The sequence below is a fragment of the Procambarus clarkii genome, chromosome 26 (genome assembly GCF_040958095.1).
Source record: "Procambarus clarkii isolate CNS0578487 chromosome 26, FALCON_Pclarkii_2.0, whole genome shotgun sequence".
In the NCBI taxonomy this organism is placed as follows: domain Eukaryota; kingdom Metazoa; phylum Arthropoda; class Malacostraca; order Decapoda; family Cambaridae; genus Procambarus; species Procambarus clarkii.
In genome coordinates this window covers 6329561-6354026 of record NC_091175.1, presented here as the reverse complement: position 1 = coordinate 6354026, position 24466 = coordinate 6329561, and the positions used below count along the sequence as shown (strand labels likewise).

Sequence of the window (24466 nt, the reverse complement as noted above, 5' to 3'; positions counted from 1 at the left end):
GTAATTTCTGTTGAACCCATCCTATTTCCTAGTTCTGTGTATGTATATGTATATATGTATGTGTGTGTATGTGTATATATGTATATACAGTATATATATATATATATATATATATATATATATATATATATATATATATATATATATATAATGACTGCATATTCTGTAATCAATACAGAATATGCAGTCATATTCAATAAAACATGTATAAATGAAAACCTGCTGCCAGTATACACTAATATACTGTATATAGAATATTATCCTGAATTTGCCCAAGGGCCATTAACACTAGTGCCTCGATGGGAACAGGAAGACAAAAGTCATGTCAAAAGTCATCCCATTTGTCCTGATCATTTTTTCCAGTTGGATTTAAAATTTAAGAGTTTTGGCACTTGTGACTTCAACGGGTAGGCAGTTCCATAGGTTTATAACCCTGAGGGTGAAAAAGCATCTCCTTTCTGTGGGGAGCCCCGTCGGCTCCCTGGAGCTATTGGACAGATATGCGATATATTAGTCTGGGGCATCGGTCAATTGGATTTCAGCCTACCAGGGACCACAAGCCAAATCCTAGCCCTCTTAGAGAGGCACTGGGAGCTATGGCCTATGGAAACCCCTATGTGGTTGGGGGGCATTCCATATCTGCCATCGACTGGGGTTAGGCGCCCAGAAAGGTAGGCATAACAAAACAATCCCCACTTGGTAAGAAAATTGCAACCGAAGACCAAACAGAGAGGCAGAACTCCACCAACGCCCAAAAAAACAGGCAAACTTCATACACCACCGCCGCGCTGCCTGTCCGCGCAACCCTTCCCTCCCTGGGAGGAGGGGGGAGCCGTGGACCTCCCCGTGCCGGCTACTCTCGCCTCCAGTTCGTTGGCTGATGCGATCTGGGGCAGTCGTCAACTCTGGCCTTGATTTCTTGGCAGTGTTTTGCCTTTGTGGTGTTCTCTGCTGTTTTATGGTACAGTGGCCAGGTGTAACTTCAGTGTACTGGGGCTGCATGCACTTAGGGCTACTGTCCCTAAGCACCCTGTAAGTACTACCCTTGGGTGCTAGGGTTACTTTCCATAGTGCCTTCGGGATCTCACTTCCATAGGGGTTCTTGCTGTTCAGAGTTTACCCCGCTCTTGGGTCAGCTGGTATTTCGTGACCTTTGTTTGGCCTTGGGTAGGAAGTAGTATTGTTGCTGGCAGGGGCGCAAGGTGCTACGCAGCCTGCCTACCAACGCGGCGGCTGTGTTCCTGTTCCTTCTGGAGACGTACTTTTGCAGGGTTTTTCTTTTATTTTTGTTTTCATTGCCTGGTAGGGGTCTTGTGTTTTTTGGCTATTGATCCAGTTATGATATTTTGGTGGCCCTCCTCTAGGCCCCATGATTGTACGCGTTGCAGGGGGAGGGTTCAGTTTTAGCTCATCCCCCCCCCTTTGTTAGTTCTTGGGTTTAACCAGCTTTGCAGCACCTTGTCTGTGCTTCCCATAGCAGTCATTCTACGGGCCCTGGAAATCCCTGTTGGGGCTTGGTGGACCGATGGCTGCATCTTCCGAGTTCCAGCTGACCTCATGCTAGTTTGAAGGTTGTTCTGTGCCCTTGTCTCAGGATGACAGTCACCAATTTTGCCTCCGTCATGCTGCGTATTGCGTTTACAACACCTTTGACCTGGAGTCTTGCGAGACATGTTTTCTACTCATGCTCCAATTTACCCAATGAAGAGCAGAGGTGCCATAGGCACAATCAGAGAACACTGTATAAACATCAGAGGTCCGCGGTTGTTCAACGTCCTCCCAGCAAGCATAAGAAATATTGCCGGAACAACCGTGGACATTTTCAAGAGGAAACTAGATTTATTCCTCCAAGGAGTGCGGGACCAACCGGGCTGTGGTGGGTATGTGGGCCTGCGGGCCGCTCCAAGCAACAGCCTGGTGGACCAAACTCTCACAAGTCGAGCCTGGCCTCGGGCCGGGCTTGGGGAGTAGAAGAACTCCCAGAACCCCATCAACCAGGTATCAACCAGGTAACCCATTCTGTTTACATTGAGGTTCGGGTACAGGAGGCATCTGCGTTGCATGCTCGGTTTAGGGTGCTGCAACATGCTAGGTGGTTGCTCACTCAAATGCCCCAAAGCTGCCCCGTTTTGGTTATAGGGACCCGGACTTGGAGGCATTGGTCGCTTCGACTGTAGTTCAGTCCACGCTTCCCAGTCCTTCCCCGGTTGGCGTTGTTCACCCTGCTGTTCCCCCCCCCCCCCTCCCTCCCTGTATGGGTATAATTTGGGGTTGGCTCCTTCCCAGGTTCCGTTCCGGGTTCCCTTGTGTTCCTTAGTTCCTTCATGCTCTCCTGTGTCCCTGGGGTTTCTGCTCCGTCGGTCCTGGTAGTCGGTTTGTTCGGCTCCTTTTCTAGTGAAAGACAAGACAGCGACTTTCCGGAGGCGCCCTTGGGTCATTGATGCTTGGTTGGTCAGGTCGAGGATGCATCATGTGCTGTGTCTGATTGTAGCTCTTTGCTGTTATTTGGGTGCGGCTTTGGTGGCCGGGGATGTGCTTTGGGTCGATCGGTTTCCCTTTTTCCCTGTTCCAGGGCTCGGGTCTCCAAGGTCGTCCGCAGGGTTATTAAGTCTAGCCAGCCTGCGGTCTATCCTCCTGTTCGTGACATTCGTAAGTTTCCTGCTTTGCCTGCCGTCTTTGGCAACGTGTCTTGGTCTGATATTTGGGCACAGGGATTTTGGAGGTCGAACGGGGTCCTGGCTGCCCGTTATTTTGTCAACATTCCTGGTCCTATGTTCATGTGTGGCTTTGGGTCGCAAGTTGCAGCCAGTTGTCTCGATTTCGAGTTAAGGAGTGCGTGGTGGCCGTCTCCCGGGTAAGTCCCTCCTTTACATATGTAAAGGTATGTAACTATGTAGCTCCAGGAAGGCGAAGGGGCTCCCCACGGAAAACTAGCATTGAATGTAATAAAACGCCATTTTCTGGATGAGCCCCAGAGTCTCCCTGGCACGCTTTCTCCCTCCCGGTTTGCAGTTTCGTTTTGGTTTTGATGCTCAGCCTCCGAACTGGGGTGTGAGTAGCTGGCGCAGGGTGCTCACCCCTCTCCCCCCCTCTCGGGGAGGGGCGGGTTGCAAGGACTAATGGCTCGGCAGCGGTGTATGACGTTTGCTTGTTTCCTTGAGAGTTGGGGGAGTTCTGCCTCCCTGTTCGGTTTTCAGCTGCAATTTTCTTACCCAGTGGGGTTTGTTTTGTTATGCCTAACTTTCTGGGTGCCTAACCCTGGTCGATGGGTATCAGTCCGATAGCTGCAGGGAGCCTCAGGGACCCCACTAAGAAAATGACATTTCATTACATTCAATGCTAGTTTTTTGTCATTTATACAGGCAGGTGTGGTAGTTGGCATTTACAACAACAATGGTGAGGATGTTTTAACTGAAACTGCTGCTAGCATCAACACACGTTCATCAGGAAGCATCACACGGCTCATGCAGTAGTAAGTACTGTAGTTTTCTTTAATGTATCAAAGAATGTATTCATTCATCTTATTGTATTTATATTTATTTTGTTTGTTATGATTATGTATATTTTGTTCTTGATTTTGGATCACTTTTGAAAGATCCTGGATTCAGTTTCTGTGGCAGGACAAAATAGTTTGGCTACTAATGTCTGTTGCATCCTGGAAAAGGTCAGCAGATGGCCTAAGGATACCTCAATATATCTAACAGGTTTCTTGTCCCTGATTATGGGAAACCATACAGAATACAGAATAAAGTCTGCAGATGACAAAGATATATGGTAAAAGGAGAAATGATAAAGATATTGAGACACTACAAGTGATCTCCACAAACTTCGCTAATGGTGAATGTAGAGTATAACAATACAAATCCTAACTATCTTGCGAATAACATGATTATGCATCAGGTCGAAGAAGAAAAGGACTTGGGATTTATAATCCACCAGTCTTTGAAAGTTGCTAAAAAAAGTAGAGCTGCATTGAAAGATCTAATCAAAACTTAGGATTAATCAAACTAATTTCAAAGAAAAGAAAGTGGTAATTCAACTGTCCGAATCCATGATGCTCCCATCTGGACTACTGTATCCAAGCCTGGAGACCTTACTTTCGAAAGGCCACATCTGCTTTGAAGAAAGTTTGACAAAGACCGATAAAAATCATCTGAGAACTAAGTCAACTCTTACTAGGAATGGTTGGACTAACAGGACTAACAGGACTCCTTAAGACTTAACAACTGTACAAACCAAACATGACAGGGCTGATCTCATTGAGGCCTTTATAATGCTGAATATATTGGAAGATATTTGTGTATAATTTACCATTAATACTTAGAGCTCTTTTAATAGTAAAAGAATGCACCAAAATCTGTCTTAAAGCTTTCAAGTTGATTCAAATTTAATTAACTGAATGTGAAATTTAAGAACTTGCAATAGACCTGTTGGACTTTTTGGAACAGCTCTTTATACTGAAGCAAACTCCATTCATATGTATGTATATATAGTATGTCTAACCTTCACTTGAAATACTCCAGTGATACTACATGTATTGTCACCTAATAGTTTCTTGAATGAATCATCAATTTTCAAACTAATATTTACCTAGGTATAAACTTAATTTGTATTCATGGGTTCCTGTTCTATTTTGTGTTGATATATTAAACACCTTATTAATACCGTACTGTATCTCCTTTCATCCATTTGTATACTTCAATCATATCACCTCTAACTCTGCTCCTTTCTAAATAATGTCAATTAAGGTTTTTCTCTCTTCATAAGGGAGGTTTCTAATTCCTGGGGTTAACATTATCCTTATTTATGGATACTAGAGTGAATTCATGTCTTTTCTATAGTGTGGTGACCAAAAGTGAACTGCATAACCAAAGTGAGGCTTAACAAGCTCAAAATAATGTTGAAGAATATTATCAAATGTTCTATTGCTAATACTTTTGGTTATAAATCCCAGTATCTTTTATTTGCCTTATTCTGTATCTTTATACATTTATTTTTTAGGCTTAAGTTTCTGATTAATTATAACTGCCAAATATTTTGTATTCTGATTTGGACATTTTATCATTGTCCAGCTGATATCTGGTAGCTTCAGTATCACACCAAGGCTCAGAGAACCCTACATTTGTTAACATTAAACTGCATCTGCCAATTGTTTTGATTATTTGGCCACTCTATGTTTGGAATCTCTTTTATGCAATATGTTACAATGTACAAAAGAACATAATATACTACATTATTTACTTTGAGAAATCATAAAATATGTGTGAGGTGCAAGTCTTTGGGATTGAGGGAGGCAGTTTTGGGTGATACTGGCTTTGGATGACTTGATTTTCCACCCGTATAGCAGCCTGTTTTGTAGGGTCAAACTTTCAGGGATTTACAAGTTTTTTTCTGGGCACCTGGATACAAGTCAATAATAGCCAGCAATGCTAATTTTTTCATTACTCATTATCTACAATAACAGCAGAAGAGTTAAAAACTTATTAATAGTTAAATTCTTCATAACCTTTGGTCATGTTGAGAGGTCTAGTTATTCTGCCATTCTGCCTAAAGAGCATTGCATTGTTCCTAGATGTATAAATTAATTTTGTATGGATACAACTGATCTAGAGAATACTGTACATGTTCAGTGAATTTTGTTAATAATATGTAGTGTATTTGCAGTTTCTGTTATTTGAGAACAGCTTTAAATTTAGTGACTGAATTTCAAGTGACCTGAAAGATAAAAAATTTATCTTTAAATTTAATGTTAGAATTCATGTTTTATAATAATTTTCAAATGAAATAGGTTTGTTATTCAAATGAAATAGGTTTGTTAATGATAGGTGGTATCTTTCAGGTCACATCAAATTTGTACGTGTTGGACGCTTGGAGGAGGCGTTTATGAGCAACACTGGCCTTGTAACAAAGCAGTGTGGTGGAAGTCCACAGTATGGCGTCAAATGAAACACGGCTGGAAACCTCCAACACGTGCATGACTGGTCGGGGAGTTAAGCGTACCCATCCCATTGTCTTAAATGGCTTGGAGGGCACTGCAGAAGAGAAGAATTCAGATTACCTCTGTCCAGTGTGCTTGGACCTGATATCTGAAGCTCATATGACAAAATGTGGACACACATTCTGTCGTGGGTGTTTAGTTAGCAGCATAGAATCGAACAAACGATGCCCAAAGTGCAATTTTAGTGTAGAGAGTACAGATCACATATTTCCTAATCATACAGTAAATCAGCAAATATTAAAACAAAGACGAGCAGCTGACCTACAGGCTGCTTTTACAAAGAAAAATAAAACTGCAGCTCTTAGTGAACTTCGAAATTACCTTAGCTTTGATTCCTCTTGCTTAGAAGTTAGTGACATTACACATATAATAAATATATTGCAAGAAAAGAAAGAGCAGTTAGAAGCGGCTTCAATGCTGAACAAGTTTGAGTTGATGAAGGACTTTTTAAGCGAGCTGCGTAAGCAAAAGGAAGTACAGTTGGCGACTGTCAGTAGAGAGCTAAAACTGATAACACATGATTTAGCTAGTGTGCAAAGTAATCTTTCACCATATAGAACTTCAAATAGTTGTGTGCCCTTGGGTAACAGTGTCCCAAACTCTAGAAGTGTCTTTATTACTGAAATTCTTGATGGTGAATGCCCAGGGACATCAAATGGGTCCCAAGAGACTCAAAGCCCCACAGAAGAGGGATTTAACGTTCCTCTGTTCACTCAGGCCTGTCCTGAAAATTCTACAGTTCAAGCCAGAAAAAAGAGAATGCACCTACACTTTGATGAATTAGTTGAGCGATATTTTAGCATGCGGGTACCAGGCTTCAGTGACTCGGGTATGGAAGACGATGATGATGAAGGTCTTGACCAGTTTGGGGAATGCATTTCTAAGTTTACGTATTACAGTGGTATGCGCCCCTTAGCAACAATTAACTATAACTGCGATATGTTTCATCAATCAAGTAATATTGCCTCCAGTATAGAATTTGATAAGGATAGTGAATATTTTGCTGTTGCAGGCTTAACCAAAAAAATTCGCATATTTGACTATGGTACTGTCATCAGAGACACAGTGGATCTGCATTACCCATGTTCTGAAATGGTTTGCTCTTCTAAAATTAGCTGTGTAAGTTGGAGCAATTACATGAAAAATATGCTTGCAAGTAGTGATTATGATGGTACTGTAACTGTATGGGATGCATTCACTGCACAGAGGCTTCATGTTTTCCAGGAACATGAGAAACGATGTTGGAATGTGGATTTCAACAAAATGGACACCAAATTAATAGCTTCTGGTAGTGATGATCATAAAGTGAAGCTGTGGTCTTTAGACAGTGAAAGATCATTAACATCCTTGGAAGCTAAAGCAAATGTGTGTTGTGTGCAGTTTAATCCAGCAAGTAGATACCATCTAGCGTTTGGGTCGGCTGATCACTGCGTCCATTACTATGACCTGCGAAATATGAAAGAAGCAGTGAGAGTGTTTAAAGGTCACCGCAAAGCTGTTTCGTATGTCAAATTTGTGTCGAGTGAAGACATCGTCTCGGCCTCTACTGACAGTCTGTTAAAAATGTGGAATGTTAACAAGTCCCATTGTGTGCGATCATTGCAGGGGCATATAAATGAGAAAAATTTTGTAGGCTTGGCAACTGATGGGGAATATGTGGCCTGTGGCTCAGAAAACAATTCTCTATATGTATACTATAAAGGGCTATCTAAGAAGTTATTCAGTTTAAAATTTGATCAGAAGAAATGGGTATTAGACCCAGAGCAAAAGGAAGAAGAATCTTCAGAATTTGTATCTGCTGTTTGCTGGAGGAAAGGGTCTAATATCATAGCAGCAGGCAACAGTAAAGGCATCATCAAGATTCTGCAGATGGTTTAGTTGAATCCTTGGAGATATTAACTAGTACTTAAAACCGATTGATGTTTTGAGTTGCCTGTATGATACTGGAATTGTATTTATTGAGAAATTTCAGACAGTTCTAAAATAAATGTGCAGTTAATATCTGTATAGGACTCTACTTTGCCTTTGCCTACATTTTAACTTCTTTATTTTTTCATTAAATTCATATACCAGACCATGAATTTGGAATTGTTTAATAGTAACTGATTGTAAAAATATTAAAAAAAAAAAAATCAAATTTTACCCAGTGATTTAGCACATTGTGTTAGGGGTAATCCTTACAAAGAAGGCTTTGGTTAGATTTGTATTTTAAGATTACATATACTATTGAAATTTAAAACGGATCATTGTATAAAATTAATTTTGTACTGTATGTTGTGCTGGAACCATAAATAATGATGATATTTATTGGTGCTCTTGTAATATTTCTTTAAGGCAAAATATTAGTTCAGTGTCTTGTGAATTTTATAACATATTTATATGTAAGGCAGTGACATCAGGATATCTTCATGTAATTGTTGTTTTGTGGTTTCATATTCTATATGTATGTACAGAGCAATTATGAAAAGTTATTTTGTAATGTATTTTAAGGTAAAAGTAACAAATTGGATTAATCTATTTTGATCTCAGGTAAGAGATTGTACATTCCCTAAAAATTTGGCTTGAGAAGTGTACTATAGCATGCATGTGTGTGTGTGTGTGTGTGTGTGTATATATATATATATATATATATATATATATATATATATATATATATATATATATATATATATATATATATATATATATATATATATATATACAGTATATATATATATATATATATATATATATATATATATATATATATATATATATATATATATAATATAATATTACACACACATACACATTCAAACATACATACATACACATAAACAGAAACTCTTCTCCTGTGAGGGGGTTCGAACCATGGAGAGCCAGGTGCATAACACACCATTGACATAACCAGCATTCTTGACCACTGCACCACGCAGATCGTTAAGAGGTTGAACGTTGGGGCTATTTACCCAACAGATCAACCTCCCAACGACACTAGCAGTAGTAACAGATCAGAGTTCAATTTCATCAAATCGATCACATTTACTAAGAGAAAATGTGAGCCTTAAATATACCACAGACTTACAGAAACACGTAAGACATAGTTAACTATGTTTTACTTGTTTCTGTAAGTGTGATTATAATAATATATATATATATATATATATATATATATATATATATATATATATAAATATATATATATATATATATATATATATATATATATATATATATATATAATATACACATATACACATATACACATATATATACACATATACACACACACACACGCACACACACGCACATACATATATACATACAGTGGCACCTTGGTTTACGAATATAATCCGTTCCAAGAGACGGTTCATACGTCAAAAATTTGTAAACCAAAACACATTTTCCCATGAGAAACAATGTAAATTGAATTAATCCATTTCACACACCCAAAAATATTAACTTAAAAATACATTTTATACAGAATACTATGCATACTTTTTACTATACCTTACCTTCATTGAGGTCTCTTGTTGGCGTATGGAAGACGAGGAAGAGAAGAGGACCTTATACCTCTACAATTAGAAAACTGACATAATTACTTTCTTAAAAAGAGTTACATGGCAAAGAGTAATGCAAAGATGGGACACCATGAGCGTAGCTTTCAACCTGTAACTACTCGGGTAATTACACACATACAAAATAAGGTACATTGGTTTGTGAAAATACATATGTTGGTGATATGGTAGTACATCATTCTTGCCAAGCCACTAATGTGCTTAGTGTTCTGGGCAGGTCCTAAAGCTAAACACAGAATTTGCAATGAATTTGAAATAGAAGTTGAAACAGTTCATTTTGTATAATAAAAATTAATGTAATGATATGTTTATAATAACAGAATTTGAATTCACATAATTACTATACTGTATCAGAATATGGTGGCGATAAAAGAAGTTACAAAGGAGCCTCGATTAACGAATTTAATCCATTCCGGCACCGAGCTCGTCTTGTGAAACGAATTTCCCCATTTAAAATAAAAGAAATAAAATTAATCAGTTCTACCTCCAAAAAATCAATAAGAAATTTTATAATGTAATTATATTACATGTAATTATTATAAAGGTTTAATTTATTTTTTCAATTGTACTTTACCTTATGAAGAGTCGTTGCTGGCTTGAGGGAGACGATGGGGAGGTGGTGAGGAGGAGAGGGGTTACAGTGTGGAAGGAGAATCCACCTCTGAGTCAGGCGATTTCCTTCTTCAAATCTACAGTAATTGTGTCTTTCTTCCTCTTGACAACACTATCTTTAGCAAGCAGATTCTTGGGGACATTGTGGGTTATAAACTGTAGTCACAAAACCACAAAAAAAAACAAAGAAAATCGTAAATAAATGCAGAGGGATGCTTGTCCTGTGTGATAAAACGACAACATTATTGTCGGAGGTGTCAGACAATTTGCGAAAACTAGCAGGAACGCTAGGTTTTCTTGTTAATGGAGTGGAAGCTCGTCAATCGAGACAAATTTTCTGAAATAGAATGGATGGTGGCAGCCCTTTCTACCTTCTACATCTACTTTCTCTCTCTACCTTTTCTACTATTCTACCTTATCTACTCCACTGTGTTCTCAGTCACTCCCTCCGTTTCTATTCAAATTTTCCCTTTCAAACTGACCACACTCCTCGCTACTCCCAATATTCCTTACTCCTCCCACCTCTCTACCTCCCTCACCCCAAACCCTCAGTCATTACTTCATTATTCATTTCTTTTTTATTTCCCATTCGTTTCTCTTATACATTACAATATGTTGCTCTGTTGAGTGATTCCTCCTGTGTCGTGCGGACTTGATGTGGCTCTCTGAAGGAGGCGTGCTGAAGCAACAAGGAGGCCAAAAGTAGAAAGGGTTCTATGGTGCCAACTATATGGAGATTTCGAAACTTGTAGTCCGTATAGCTGTGAAGAACCCCAATATACGTCTCTCATGGCGACCGACATAGGGCCAATTACAGATCAGCTGGGGCAACTGAATTCCATGGTCCTGTGTGCAGTGCAAGAAGTACCTGCTTTGAAGTAACCCATCCCTCTGCAACAACAAACCTCTTGCTGAGGGTACCAACACCCAAGAGGGGTCGAACAGGGCCCAAGCCCCCAACCCGCCAAACACACACCGAAACTACGACGTTGGTACAACGTTCGAACAAGTTTTAACACCACCTAATCAGTTATAACAACCAATATAGCAAGTTGTAACAACGTTCTAATACGTCATAAACACGTTAAGCCAAGATGTACCAACTTTATTATAAGTTGTAATAAGCGGAAAATAGAGACAGTTTCGGTTTGTGTTTCTAGGGAAGTCAACTCCTCTCCAGCCCCAAGATCCTCCACATCAGGATCCAGGGCAGAGCCATCCTCCAAACCCTCTGCCTCTGGAGAAAAGGCATAGTCCACCGGAAAAGCAGGGAAGAAGGGGGTTGGCTGGTCTGACCCAAAAACCCAGGCAGAGGAAACTGGCTCAAATGCCTTCACTGTCATACTGGAAGGGGCAGCCCCCAACCCCCTTCCTCCCCGAGTCTCACAAACCATCTAAACCCTGTCTCAAGTCCGAAACCCTCAGATGTTTGGGAGTCAGCAACAGGGAAGGGAGAGGGGGGGAAAACAGGATGAACAACAGAAGGGGATGGTCGAGGAAGCAAAACCAAAGTCGGGGCGACTAACGCCCCAAGTCCGGGTCCTTATAATCAAAGTGGGGCAGCCTCAGGACATCCGGAAAGGCAACCAACCTAGCACGTTATCTTGAGATGATTTCGGGGCTTTAGTGTCCCCGCGGCCCGGTTCTCGACCAGGCCTCCACCCCCAGGAAGCAGCCCGTGACAGCTGACTAACACCCAGGTAACTATTTTACTGCTAGGTAACAGGGGCATAGGGTGAAAGAAACTCTGCCCATTGTTTCTCATCGGCGCCTGGGATCGAACCCAGGACCACAGGATCACAAGTCCAGAGTGCTGTCCGCTCGGCCGACCGGGTAAGTCCCTCTTTTTTTCTTGTCTTTGGTTAGGTAGCTCCGAGGACCCGTAGGGGCTCTCCACAGAAAACTAGCATTGAATGAATGTAATGAAATGCCATTTTTAGGGCAAGTCCCAGGGGCTCCCCAGCAACTTTCCCTCTCTCCGTTCTGCAGTTTTTTCATGTTTTTGACATTTAGCCTTTGAACTGGGGTAGGATAGCTGGCATGGGGGGGGCTTCCACATCCTGCCTCCCGGGGAATGGGAAAGGGGGGGAGCTGTGCAGACAGTGGCACAGCGGCAATGGTGACTTCATTGCTTGTTTGCTTGTTTTTTATTTGGGGAGTTCTGCTTACTTGTTTGGCTTTTGGTTGCAGTTTTTAACCAGCTGCAGTTTGTTTTAGGATGCTTAGCTTTCTAGGTGCCTAACCTGGTAGATGGCAGACATAGAATGCTTCCAACCACATGGGTTTTTTATTGGCCATTGCTCCTCGTGCCTCTCTGAGGGGACCAGGTTCTGGCTCGTGGTCCCCAGTAGGCTAGAACTCCATCGAATTGACTGATGCCATAGTCTATTATATACCTATCAGCCCAGTGAGCTCTGGCGAGCCTCCAGGACTCATCCAGAAAATGGGGTTTCATTACATTCAAAGCTGGTTTTTCAGTTAAACAAGGAAAGTAAGGACAATGTATTGTATAAAAAAAGAGGAGTTACAGACTATCTGTTGAATATAAAACTGAATCAAAAGAATTGATGAGAGAGGAATTCTGGTAAAAAGATCCCACAGATCAGTAAATTAAGGTTAATAAAGTACTGTAAATAGGCACGAGATTCATGCATGAGTTTAATATCAAAATTAATACTCAGAAATCATATTAACGTGATATATCACTGAACAAATCCACAGGAGCCGTGATCCGAGGCACACTTAAATTCCAGGTATGCTTTAGTCGACTGCACCATGACTGTGCTGGGAACACCCAGCGCATAGGTTCGAACCCTCATCATGGTTCCTGTGAATTTGTTCATTGATATATCACATTAATGTGATTTCTCTGTGTATTGAAGGTAGGAGTCAGAGGTAGAAATACTGGACGACAGAGCTCAAGTGCATGGGGGGAATTGTGCGAAACCCTGGTTAGGCTTCAGTGGAAGCCTAAGGATCCTTGTGGTTGCTAGTACCCAAGGTTGCAATTCTTTTTACCATGTCATGGCACAGTTGACTAGAGTGTGCCTGGGAACACCCAGCACATTGGTTCAAACCCTCATCATGTCTCGTGTGTATTTGTTCATTAAAATTAATCATAACAGGGTGAGCCATTAGTGATTGTTGAAAGAGAAGTGTTTGGTAACAAAATCAAGCTAAATTCAAATACATAAAAAATGTAGTTAAACCTCACAGGAGACAGGAAAGCATGTGCCCAAATAAAAAAAAAAGTGCAGAAAGTCACACTCCTAAATTTGGTGTGTGTGTGTGTGTGTGTATACACACACACCAAGTGATTAGAACATGGTTAAATTAGTGTGTTTACAGCAGACTGTAAACGTGAGTAAAAAACATCTATTTACTATCTGAAAGCCCCCACATGTATTTTATTAATTTTTATTTTTTTCTGGAAGAGCTCCCTCAATAAGTACCAACCTGGCCTGTTGACACAGACTTGAGAACCACACAAAGGCTCCATCGATTTACAAGCACATACTGGGAACCAGGACCAGTCTGACCCCTCTCAAAAGTGGCAGGGAAGTTACTATCTAAGAATCCAGAATCAACCATAGTACCCAAGAGAAAAAACTCATCAGAAAGGCAAAGTTCACAAAAATAGATGTATAGCTTCATGGTAATTACTGGAAATGCTGCCCCTAAATATGTAAACAATCATTACCAAAGACTCATATGCCGCGAGGCATATTAGTTTCCAGTGATTGGCATCACTTGTTTTGCGATTAGGCTTGGCATTTCACCTTTCCGGGTTTTGCAATTAACCCTTCTCGGCTACGCTATGGTGCATCTGATCCCACGATCATCATCGCCCCTAAATCAACAACAACAACCCATCATGCAGCAGTACTGGCCACTAGCAATCTTGGTACAACATCCCACTCATTTTCACACTGCTGACAAGACCTGAACTGTTCCCCAGTCCCAAGTTCTGAAAGTATAAATATATGTTGGCCATGCTTTGAACTTTGTTCAGCATTGGGTCTGTTACTTCTGTTCCTTGTTTTACACTCAATGTATAAAACACGTAGGGCTGGACACAGAGACAGTTGTGGAAGAGATTCAAACAGCTGCATATTTTTCTAATTTGGTCTCTGAATTTTTAATGTGTCTGAGGGATGGGGCTGTGGTCTGAGGTTGATGCCAATCTTGTTTCTTCACCATCTCGTGGGTATCTCAGCTCAGTCCCACCCACATTACTAACTATTTTGTATGTACAAAGGGGAAAAGGGAAGCATCTTTGCTTTTAAGTAGTACTGTACACAGTATTCATAATATAGTACTGTACTGTTAACTGTTAGTAGTGTTGGGAGATATAGTACTTGTGATCACCTGGCAGGGATCATGAATACATCCCTCAGCAGCTGTAGTCATATCGTATTCAGTTATTAGCATCACAATTCCCTAATAATCACTTTTTTTTCTTTGTTGCAACAGTTGTGGGCCAATAAAAGCAGGAAAAAGTCGAGTGTTGTACGGTGTGTCAGAAGACTTTCCAGTGGTGGCTTTGGTGGGACTTGGAAAGCAAGATAACAGTTTTGATCCCATAGAGGAGAGAAATGAGGCTAAAGAAGCCATTCGGACAGCAGTAGCAGGTAGTGCACACATTCCAATCTTTCATGTTCATACTGCATCATAGTGCTAATGTAATATGTACATTGTTAGCATGAAATGATCTGGAGTAGCAGAAACTACATCTGAACAAAATTTGTACAAAGATTATTTTTAAAATAAAAGTTCTTTTATGTTTTATGTATGGTTCACATTACTATATCATGAGGCTTCACACACATTACTGTTCCTCATATTGGTAGTTCATCATTACAAGACATTAATAATGTGATGAAATCTCTGTCAGTCAAAGTTGGAATCTCTGTACAGTATTCACTATGTATCTGTAAAATGTTAATACAGTATCTTTAAGAATGTCAAAAATTATTTATAGTGTACCCTGAAAATCATCTCCTAAATGTTGCAAAAGTGTTTATAATATTTGGAGACATAAGAACTCATTCTGAACCTCTGTAAATGGGTGAACCCATTCTGTGCCTCTGTAACCTTTTCTATTACTACCTGTAGGATGGGTATAGGGTGCATAACAGGTGAACAAAAATATAAAATAGTAACTCAAATGTTGTACAACATATGGATGCATAACTTTGTTTTAGGGATAAGAAAAATAGTTTTCAGGAACATGAAATATGACCTTCAATTCTATATCTGTTCATTTAAAGCTGGGTGTCGGGCACTGGAAGATACAGATATCAAAAAGATATTGGTTGACCCATGTGGGGATGATGAGTCAGCTGCTGAAGGAGCTCATCTGGCTACATTCAAGTACCAGGATTTTAAGAGTAAAAAGAAGCTCATTCCAACAGTCCACTGCTTCACAGGAGTTAATGAAAGGTTAGTTAACAAAACATTTCTGTGGGGAGTCCTGTCAGCTTCCTGAAGCTATTCGAACTAATACGTGCTACAGTATATTAGTTCGGAGTGATCAGTCACAGGAGTCATTATGCCTACTGGGAACCACAAGCCAGAACCTGTCTATCTCAGAGAGGTGCAGGGAGCAATGGCCTACAAGGCTTGCTTTAGGCTTGGAACTAGCCGGGCAGGGTTCTGCTCTTACCAGATAGGTAAAAGTTCAGGAAGCAACTGAAGGGACCCCACCAGAAAGAGGCATTTCATTACATTCAATATGATTTCAGGTGGACTCGTGGATCAACTCTAGCAGAGGGACAAAATATTGCTCGTAGGCTTATGGAAGCACCTGCCAATGTTCTCACTCCAACAAAGTTTGCACAGGTATGTATATTGATGGTAACATTAATTTTGTCTATGTCAATGTTTAATTTTGTCATAATTTCAACCCGTTCTCGCAAATTCGTAAAGTCAGTATTGACTTATTAACTACGTGCATAGGTGATATACTAAACACAATAGATACCCTTAAAAAGATTCATAGAAAACACCATCCTTACCTAACCTTGTTAGTATCTTAAGATAAGCATCTTATTGCTTCGTAATTACAATTTTTACTTAACCTATACCTATTATAGGTTAGGTAATAACTGTAATTACGAAGCAATAAGATGCTTATCTTAACATACTAAGTAGGTTAGGTAAGGTCGGTGTTTTCTATGAATCTTTTTAAGGGTATCTATTATGTTAAGTATGTCACCTATGCACATATTTAATAAGTCAATATTGACTTATTAAATTTGCGAGAACGGGTTGCATAATTTTTGTTAAGGCCTGGCAAATAGCAAAAGGCCTCTTTGAAACCCAGCCTTGCCTCTTGGACACCATGGCTTAATTTCTAACCTTCTCAAAGAGGTGAGTAGGAGCTTGGGGATCAAAGATAAACTCAAAATTGAGGAAAACCTACCAAAAAGTATAGGTGCAACAAAACAAGCAGCTGCTGGAAGAAAATTAGTAATCGAGAGCTAAATAAGGCATCAATCATTGCTGCAGGATAAATACTCACACCATGAACCCATGGTGTGAGTATATGATTCCCACCTGCCCGGCTAGTTCCAAGCCTAAAGCATCCTGTCACACCAACTCCTCTGAGTCACAAACATCAAGCCCCCCCTCAATAGGAGCAAGGGAGTCTGAAGATACTAGATAAACAACCCAAATGGAAAAGACATACTAGGGCAAGATGATCCTTCTGGCACCTTGATAGCCAGTACAGCCTTTTGTTTCTGGCATTTTTGGTGTAGTTTCTAAAGCTGGGCAACCCTTGAAGGAACTGGGAGGTAGGCCAGGACTCCAGGTCACCTGGACTGTTCAGGCACATCACAAAAAAGGTTAGGGTTGATTGCTTATAACAATGAATTTGCCTTGAGGCAAACAAGTTTTATTCTTTCTTCAAGCTATTGGTTGTTAGTTAGGCCTACCTTCTGGTTGGGTTTTTATGTTTTTGGATATACATGATACCTAAGGTATCTTGCCTTGTAGAGACAGTCAGGTAATATTCCTGGTGCCCGTTAAGTCAGCATTGGTCTCGGATGCATGTTGCACTTCTTAAGGCTTGGCTACACTAACACATGAACTATGGTGAGCTACAGGAGAACTAGAAACCCACTAGAAACCTGCATTTTAATGCATGATCATGGATTAAAGTCGAGTATTGATGGAAACTACTGTTTTTCTTCTGTCAATCATTATTAACTATAGCAGCATTGATTTATAGGTATCCTTCGTTGATAAATTACAAAAGTTAGTTCATGGGTCACATACATATTAATAGTTTTTAACTTAAATGTCATGAACTCAAGCTTTTCAGGTATGTACTATTCATTATAAAAAAGTTCGCAATAATTTAATTAACATTTTTAATCCACCCATAGGAAGCAGTTAATTATCTAGAAGGTTTAGGAGTTGAGGTACTCACAAGAAGTTATGAGTGGGCCAGAGAAAGAAATATGAATGCATTTTTATCTGTGACCAAAGGATCTGCTGAACCTCCAGTGTTCCTTGAGCTTAATTACCGTGGCAGTGACTCTTATGATGAAAAACCTCTGGCTATTGTTGGTGAGTCGTGTACTGTTTATATTTTTGATACCATATTATAATATTTTCTGGGGGGAGCCCCTTCGGCTTCCCGGAGCTTATCCAGGCTGATATGCTAATGTCATATGCTTGTTTTCATCAATCATAGTGGCCGGCTCTGTTCCGCCTGGGTACATTGTCCTCTTGTGGGTTTTTTTTTTTTTTTTTTTGTCTGCCTGATGGGAGGGGGGTGGGTTCTGCCTTGGTTCTTGACCCCCTGTGTACTGAGTACTCTTCCTTCTTCCGGTGGTTCCCCCTGCTAGGTCCCCATGAGTGTACACATCCCGGGGGTACAGTTCTTAGAAAGTTGTTTCGTAGACTTGGGCGCCGGTTAGCAGTACCCTGCCTGGGCTTCCCTGAGCGTGAGTTCTGTTTCGAGACCCTGGGAATCCCCACGGGAATGCGCGGGTTCGATGGATGTGACCCGGAGTCCCCCCCCCCTCGTTTTGTGCGAGTTTGAAGGTTGCTCTGTCCCCTTGTCTCAGGGTGACTCACTGTTTTTGCCTCCGTCTGCTGCCTGTGGGGGGGGGGGTCGGTGGCACCTTCGACCTGGAGCCCTGCAAGTTTTTTGCTTGTTTGTGGCTCGATTACCCTGTCTTATGCTGACTATGCGGGTGCAGGCAGCACAGGCATTGTACGTTGAGTTTTAGTGGTGGCAACACACTAGGTTGTTTGCTCCCAGGGAGCCCCGAGGCTGCCCGTTTTGGTTGGTGTGATGGGGCTTGGGGGTGTTGGTCGCTTCAGTTTTGTTTCCTTCCGAGCCCACTTATCTTTCCCCTGTTGTGGTCTAGTCTGGTTCCCCCTTTCTCCCTGCATCCGAATCCTTACAGTTTGTGGGTTTGAGGTTGGGGCGGGGCTTCGATGGTCTTGAGACTTGGGCGGTCTCGGGAATTTCCCCTTCCGGGGTGGCGACAGAGGCATTCGAGCCTGTTCCTCCAGCCGTGTTGTATGAGTCTGCCAGTGGGCTCCCTTCCTCAATACTTTTCCGGCTGCCCTGGCTTTTTCTTGTGAGGCTGGGGCTTTGGGAGGACGGCTTGGCCCTAGGGCCCTGCTGTGTAGGTTCCCAGGGCTGGAGAGGGCCTGACTTGGGGGGGTCTCGGGCCCCGCTGGACCCCGCGGGGTTTTCTACCCTATAAGCGGGACTTGCGGTTACGAGGAGTGGGGTTTTTTCTCCCCCCCTCTCCGTACGAGTTAATGGGCGTCGGCCCCTCCTCGGGTTCGGTTCCTTGTCCCTTGGGTCCGTCGTTCCGTCCTGGCTGTGGGTACTCTTGTCCGTTTATTCACCTTTCTTCCTTGGGATGGAACTTCTCCGCCATGTCCCCCTCTTCTCGGGGTTCTGCGTGACTTTTGGTCTCGGGTGCGACTGGGTCTTTCTGTGCCTTCGTGCTTAGTGTTTGCTTCTATGTGTTCTCAAAGGTTCGGGAAGGTTTTCGCTTCTTCCCGTATTATTGGAACATCTGTCGTCTTCCGGTCTGGCTTCCCTCCAGTCCTTTCTCAGGCTTGTTGGTCCTCTTCTGTGCTTCTTCTCGGTTTTCGGTTCTGTCTCGTTCTTTTGTAATTCTCTTCTTCCGTGCTGTCTCGGCATTGTTCATTTTCTTTACATACTCCTAGTTGGTGCCTTCCCACCGCTCAGGGAAGGGATGTCAGGGAAAGTCTGACATTAGCATATCAGCCTAGTAAGCTCCGGGGAGCCTCCGGATCTCACCCAGAAAATGGCGTTTCATTGCATACAACGCTGTAATACTAGTACTAGTGTTTTAATATATTTTGTCAAACATATATTATGAAATAATTTTCTGGTTATTTGCAATCAACTAAATTTAAGTGTTCTTAGTGTATTTCAAATTTATGTGCAAATAATACTTATGCTAAATGTCTTCATGTCCTTTGCTTTTTGTGTTAAAGACCAATAGAACCAAGCACACCTTGCAGTGCACTGGTATGTAACCAGTGCAGATACCTTCAAAGGTCTAGATTGTCACTGAAGATGCAGAAATCTAGTATTATTTACAGTCTTCCTAAGGCAGTGGTAAGGATTAGAAAAACTGGCAAAATTGAGACTTGGCAGAATTAAATAGGATCACAAAGACTGTTAGTATGGACAGTATAGCTCCAGAGGTTGAAAATTGTTTCAGTAGTGGGAAATATTGAGAAGGATGTATTCACCTAGTTGTATTCACCTAGTTGTGCTTGCGGGGGTTGAGCTCTGCTCTTTCGGCCCGCCTCTCAACTGTCAATCAACTGTTTCTTCTACTACTATTCCCCCCCCCCCCCAGGAAGCAGCCCATGACAGCTGACTAACTCCCAGGTACCTATTTACTGCTAGATAACAGGGGCATAGAGTGAAAGAAACTCTGCCCATCGTTTCTCGCCGGCGCCCGGGATCGAACCCAGAACCTCAGGATCACGTGCCGAGCGTGCTGTTCGCTCGGCCGGCCAGCTCCCTGCATAACTAGTGAAGGTGGTTTGCATAGCAGGGGAAGTAGACACACACACACACAAATACAGTATAGTTGGCTGTTGCTCTAAAGAACCACACTCCTAGTGCTACGAATTATATATCTTTTATTTTCAATAATTTGGTACTGTAGTTTTATTAATTTAACTTTTTGTTTGTTTTTAGGCAAAGGTGTTACGTTTGATACGGGCGGCATCTCTATAAAACCATCAGCAAGTATGGACAAAATGAGAGCAGACATGGGAGGGGCTGCATGCACTGTGGGATCTATTTTTATAGCTGCTGCACTGAAACTTCCTATCAACATTAAAGGTTTGATACTTTTTGCAGTTGCCCTAACTATTGAAACATTTTGATTTAGTAATTCTAAGCAAATATTTTGAATGATTGAATAATATATGTAGCTGAAGAAATATACTGTAGGTTAAAAAATAAGACATTTATAACAAATTCTCTGTTTATAGAAATGGAAAAACAGTGAGTTTTTTTTTTTAATTTATCTTTTGTATTTTCTGTGTAACTGTAAATTGATACGTTATATAAAGTTAGGATGAAGGCCTGGGACCAGGGACTGGTTAGGTTATTCTGCTCTTATTTGTTTGAGTGGTGTTTATTTAGCTGTGTGTAGTTACCTAAGTGTAGTTACAGGATAAGAGCTATGCTTGTGGTGTCCCATCTTCCCCATTCTTTTTGTGCCTAGTAGTAGGCATCCTGCAGTCTTGGGAGACTATGGAGTTGCACTCTGGTGTCCAAGGTTGGAGTACCACAAGACAGTACAGTACCACTCATAATGGATGATGTTCAGAATGTATAATATTTATCACATCTTCCAAGAGAGACAGCAATAACACTTTCCTGCCCCATGGGTTGATTACCTCATTCCAAATTACTGTCTCCCTTCCCTTTCCTACCCAAGAAGCTGATTAAAAAACAAACCATGCTTTGACAAGAAGCAAAGTACAATACTTTAAGCCAAATTGATGCATTGGTGCAAATTGATATAGGGTGTAAAACACCACCACTATATGTGGTGTTTTTATGTTAAATATATGTAGGGACTGATTTTCATTCCCATTTTCAGGGTTTATTCCTCTGTGTGAAAATATGCCAGGGAGCAAAGCAACAAGGCCTGGTGATGTTGTAGTAGCATCTAATGGCAAGTCCATCCAGATTGACAACACAGATGCAGAGGGAAGACTCATATTAGCAGATGCTCTTCATTATGCCTCTCAACACAAGCCCAGAGCTATTATCAATATGGCTACCCTTACAGGTAATGCAGTTGGAGTAATTCAATTAGTATATAATTTTCCATTTATCATTTGAGTCTTCATTAAAAGTTATTTTATTCTATTGATGCATTTTTAGTCAATCATTACTTGTACTTGGCCAAATTATTTACCTGTTGGCTACTTTATTTAGTAACTCTCACAGGAATAGAAAGGCATTGACTTTTGAAAAGTCCACAAATTCTTCATTCTGACTGTATTTTACTTAGCCTTTGCAAGGAAGCTATTCCATTGTAATGAAGTGGTCTGGGTTAACATTATCTAACATAAACAGTATCTTAAATGTCGCAATGAGATATGTCCTGTCATGTCTTGTTTGCATTGTTTTCAGCATTTTTCATGTATACGAGTTGTTTAATCCAAAGATTAATTTTTGTAACTGTGCTGAACTTTTTCCAGTGCAGTGGTGTTTTGTAATAGTCAAGGTCACCATTAGATCATTCCTAAGGTTTACCCAGCAATTCTTCCCCACCCCATCTTGCATGTAGATTGATGAAGCAGCTGAGCTACCAGCCATTCCTTGCAGTTCCTCCCCTTCACCCCACCACCAGCAGTGTTTTCTTCTATATTCTTTACCTTTTCATGTTCATTTTTTTATTCTCGCAATAATTTGAATGTATACGTTATGCTGGGATTGGTTGTATAGCTTTGATAGATTCATTCTGTGTAAATGTTGACTGGAAAGTAACTGCAATAATTTGTAACTGCAAAGGGCCTATTAGCTTATACTTCCTCTTGATGCTTCTATATTGGTACGGCGTCTTGAAGTGGGTAGAATATAGTTGTGCATTAATTGGCTGTTGATTGCTGGTGTTGACTTTTTGATGTGTAGTGCCTCGCAGATGTCAAGCCGCCTGAGGCATGGCTAGACTAGCACTTCAGTCATGGAACTAGTGAGGGCCTCACCAGAAAAGAGCATATTTTTACATTCAGTGCTCATTTATATTTACTTTTAAATTCATTTGAATTTTTCAAAACTTCATTACAGGTGCAATGGCTGTGGCTTTAGGGAGTGGAGCAGTTGGAGTATTCAGCAACAGTTCTGCCTTATGGGATGTAATGCACAAAGCAGGTACAATATCTGGTGATCGTATATGGAGAATGCCTTTGTGGAAGCATTACTCCAAACAGGTTACAGGTAAGAGTTAGATTCTTATTACTGTAGTTAGTTAAGCTTAATTTTGGCTTTTGTCTTGACTTTTGATAAAATGAACTAATGTGAAAGTTGTTGGTAATGTAAGGTAATTATATGGCTAAAGTGCTAAGCTGGTATGACTATATAGCATGTGATAAATAGCATGACTATATAGGTATATGAGGGCATGGAGCTGTGATAGAACAGAGGAAAGGAGCAAAGCCCAACCACTTGGATCATTGGGGGATTGAATGCCCACCTTCAAGAAGCAACACATAATTTTCTTGTCTTTTACTTTAGAAAATGATGTTTGTGAAACAAGAGCTCTTTTTATGGCACATTTTCTGTAAAAGGCACATTCAAAAGCAAAATATAATTTTGACAATTAAATTTTGCTACATTAAATTTTAATTCAAAATACTGTGTAGCCATCACACTAACATATGGATATCATTCTTGGCTGGACTGATACTTTCTTCACTGACTTCTTAACACCTTGTATGGCTATTCAGGCTAGTTTTGAAAAGATCCTTGTTACAACTGTTGCACCAGTTCTGCCTAACTGTGTACGATTTTCGATTGAGTGCGAGTACGATCATATTTCATAGGTTTATTGCATATAATAAAACATACAGCATTAATTGCTTAAAAATTTTATGTTTTTTACCTTCATATTAAGAAAATTTTCCACTAATTTTCAAACCAATTATTACTACATTATTGAATTTTATTTTTCCATGCTTGGATTTTTTTCACAAATTAAATTTTCTTGGCTGCTCATTAAGTTCTATATATCGTGTTTTGCTATATTGTTATCACATCAATATTGTGAAAGAGCTTAATTGTATTAAATTATTCTCCGTTTATTTATACAGCACCTGAGTTATGCATAAAACTTTCTTCCTTCAATGATACAAATGCTACAGATAAATAGCTTAGATTAGTAACACATTATTATTCACTTCAGCTATACATTATATATTCAATATGCTTCTACACATTTTTTTATTTTAGACTTTGGAATGGCTGATGTGAATAATGTAGGCAAGTACTCGAGAGATGGTGGTTCATGCACTGCAGCTTCATTTCTTAAGGTAAGGTTCATTTCATAAGATAGGGGTAGAAGGTGATTTATCTCCGAAATAATTGTCATTATATGAAGCTGAGAAAATTGCTATTAGATCATTACCTTTGCCTCCCTGATATGTGTCAAAAGAAGCATTTTAATGCTGCTATCATAAGCCAATTTTACTGCTGGTAGATGACAAATACTAGGGAAAGTTTACCATGCTAATGCAAGAAATTTTATACTGAAGTATCTGAGCAATAAGATAATCTTAATACAATTCCAGTAATCTTAGGTTATGTAATTTCAGGAATTTGTTACATGTGATCATTGGATGCACATGGACATTGCTGGTGTGATGGAGAACAAGGACGAAGTGCCTTACCTGGGCAAAGGCATGAGTGGCCGTCCAACAAGAACTGTTGCATATTTTACTGAGCTTGTGGCCTCTGGTAAAAGTGAGTTATAAACATGTTTTAATTATCAGAACTCAGTTTATACAATTATTAAAGCATATATTTTTACAAGCTTTTTCACCAAATGTATTAAGTTCAGTGCACTGCCAACTGTGAGCAAAGCTTGTAAGAAGTTCATTATTTCTTTTTAATTGTAAAAGAAAGATCAAAAGCATAACTTCTTAATTTTTAAAGTTTTAGGGTGAGGATGATAGTTAGGTTCCTGTGTACAAGTACTCATCAGTAATGAATTCCAGTACCAGGTATTTTAATTAAATGTACCAGAGCACAGCAATTACAAAA

The 24466-nt window shown here is 40.4% G+C and overlaps 1 protein-coding gene across 2 annotated transcripts in view; it reads left to right on the top strand.

Annotated features, from left to right (window-relative positions):
• The window catches only part of LOC123756709 (cytosol aminopeptidase), a 27610-nt gene extending 3144 nt beyond the window's left edge, over positions 1–24466 (top strand). The window contains exons 2-11 of one of the 2 annotated variants that reach the window (XM_045739963.2): positions 3363–3472; positions 14641–14798; positions 15438–15609; positions 15912–16008; positions 17559–17742; positions 20384–20530; positions 21300–21491; positions 22496–22645; positions 23657–23736; positions 24019–24466. In XM_045739963.2, the coding sequence (XP_045595919.1) occupies positions 3363–3472; positions 14641–14798; positions 15438–15609; positions 15912–16008; positions 17559–17742; positions 20384–20530; positions 21300–21491; positions 22496–22645; positions 23657–23736; positions 24019–24177 (1449 nt within the window). In that variant the 3' untranslated portion in view covers positions 24178–24466. Of the gene's footprint in view, positions 1–3362; positions 3473–5839; positions 8004–14640; positions 14799–15437; positions 15610–15911; positions 16009–17558; positions 17743–20383; positions 20531–21299; positions 21492–22495; positions 22646–23656; positions 23737–24018 lie in introns of those variants that run through there. The other variant, XM_045739962.2, reaches the window with a different exon arrangement.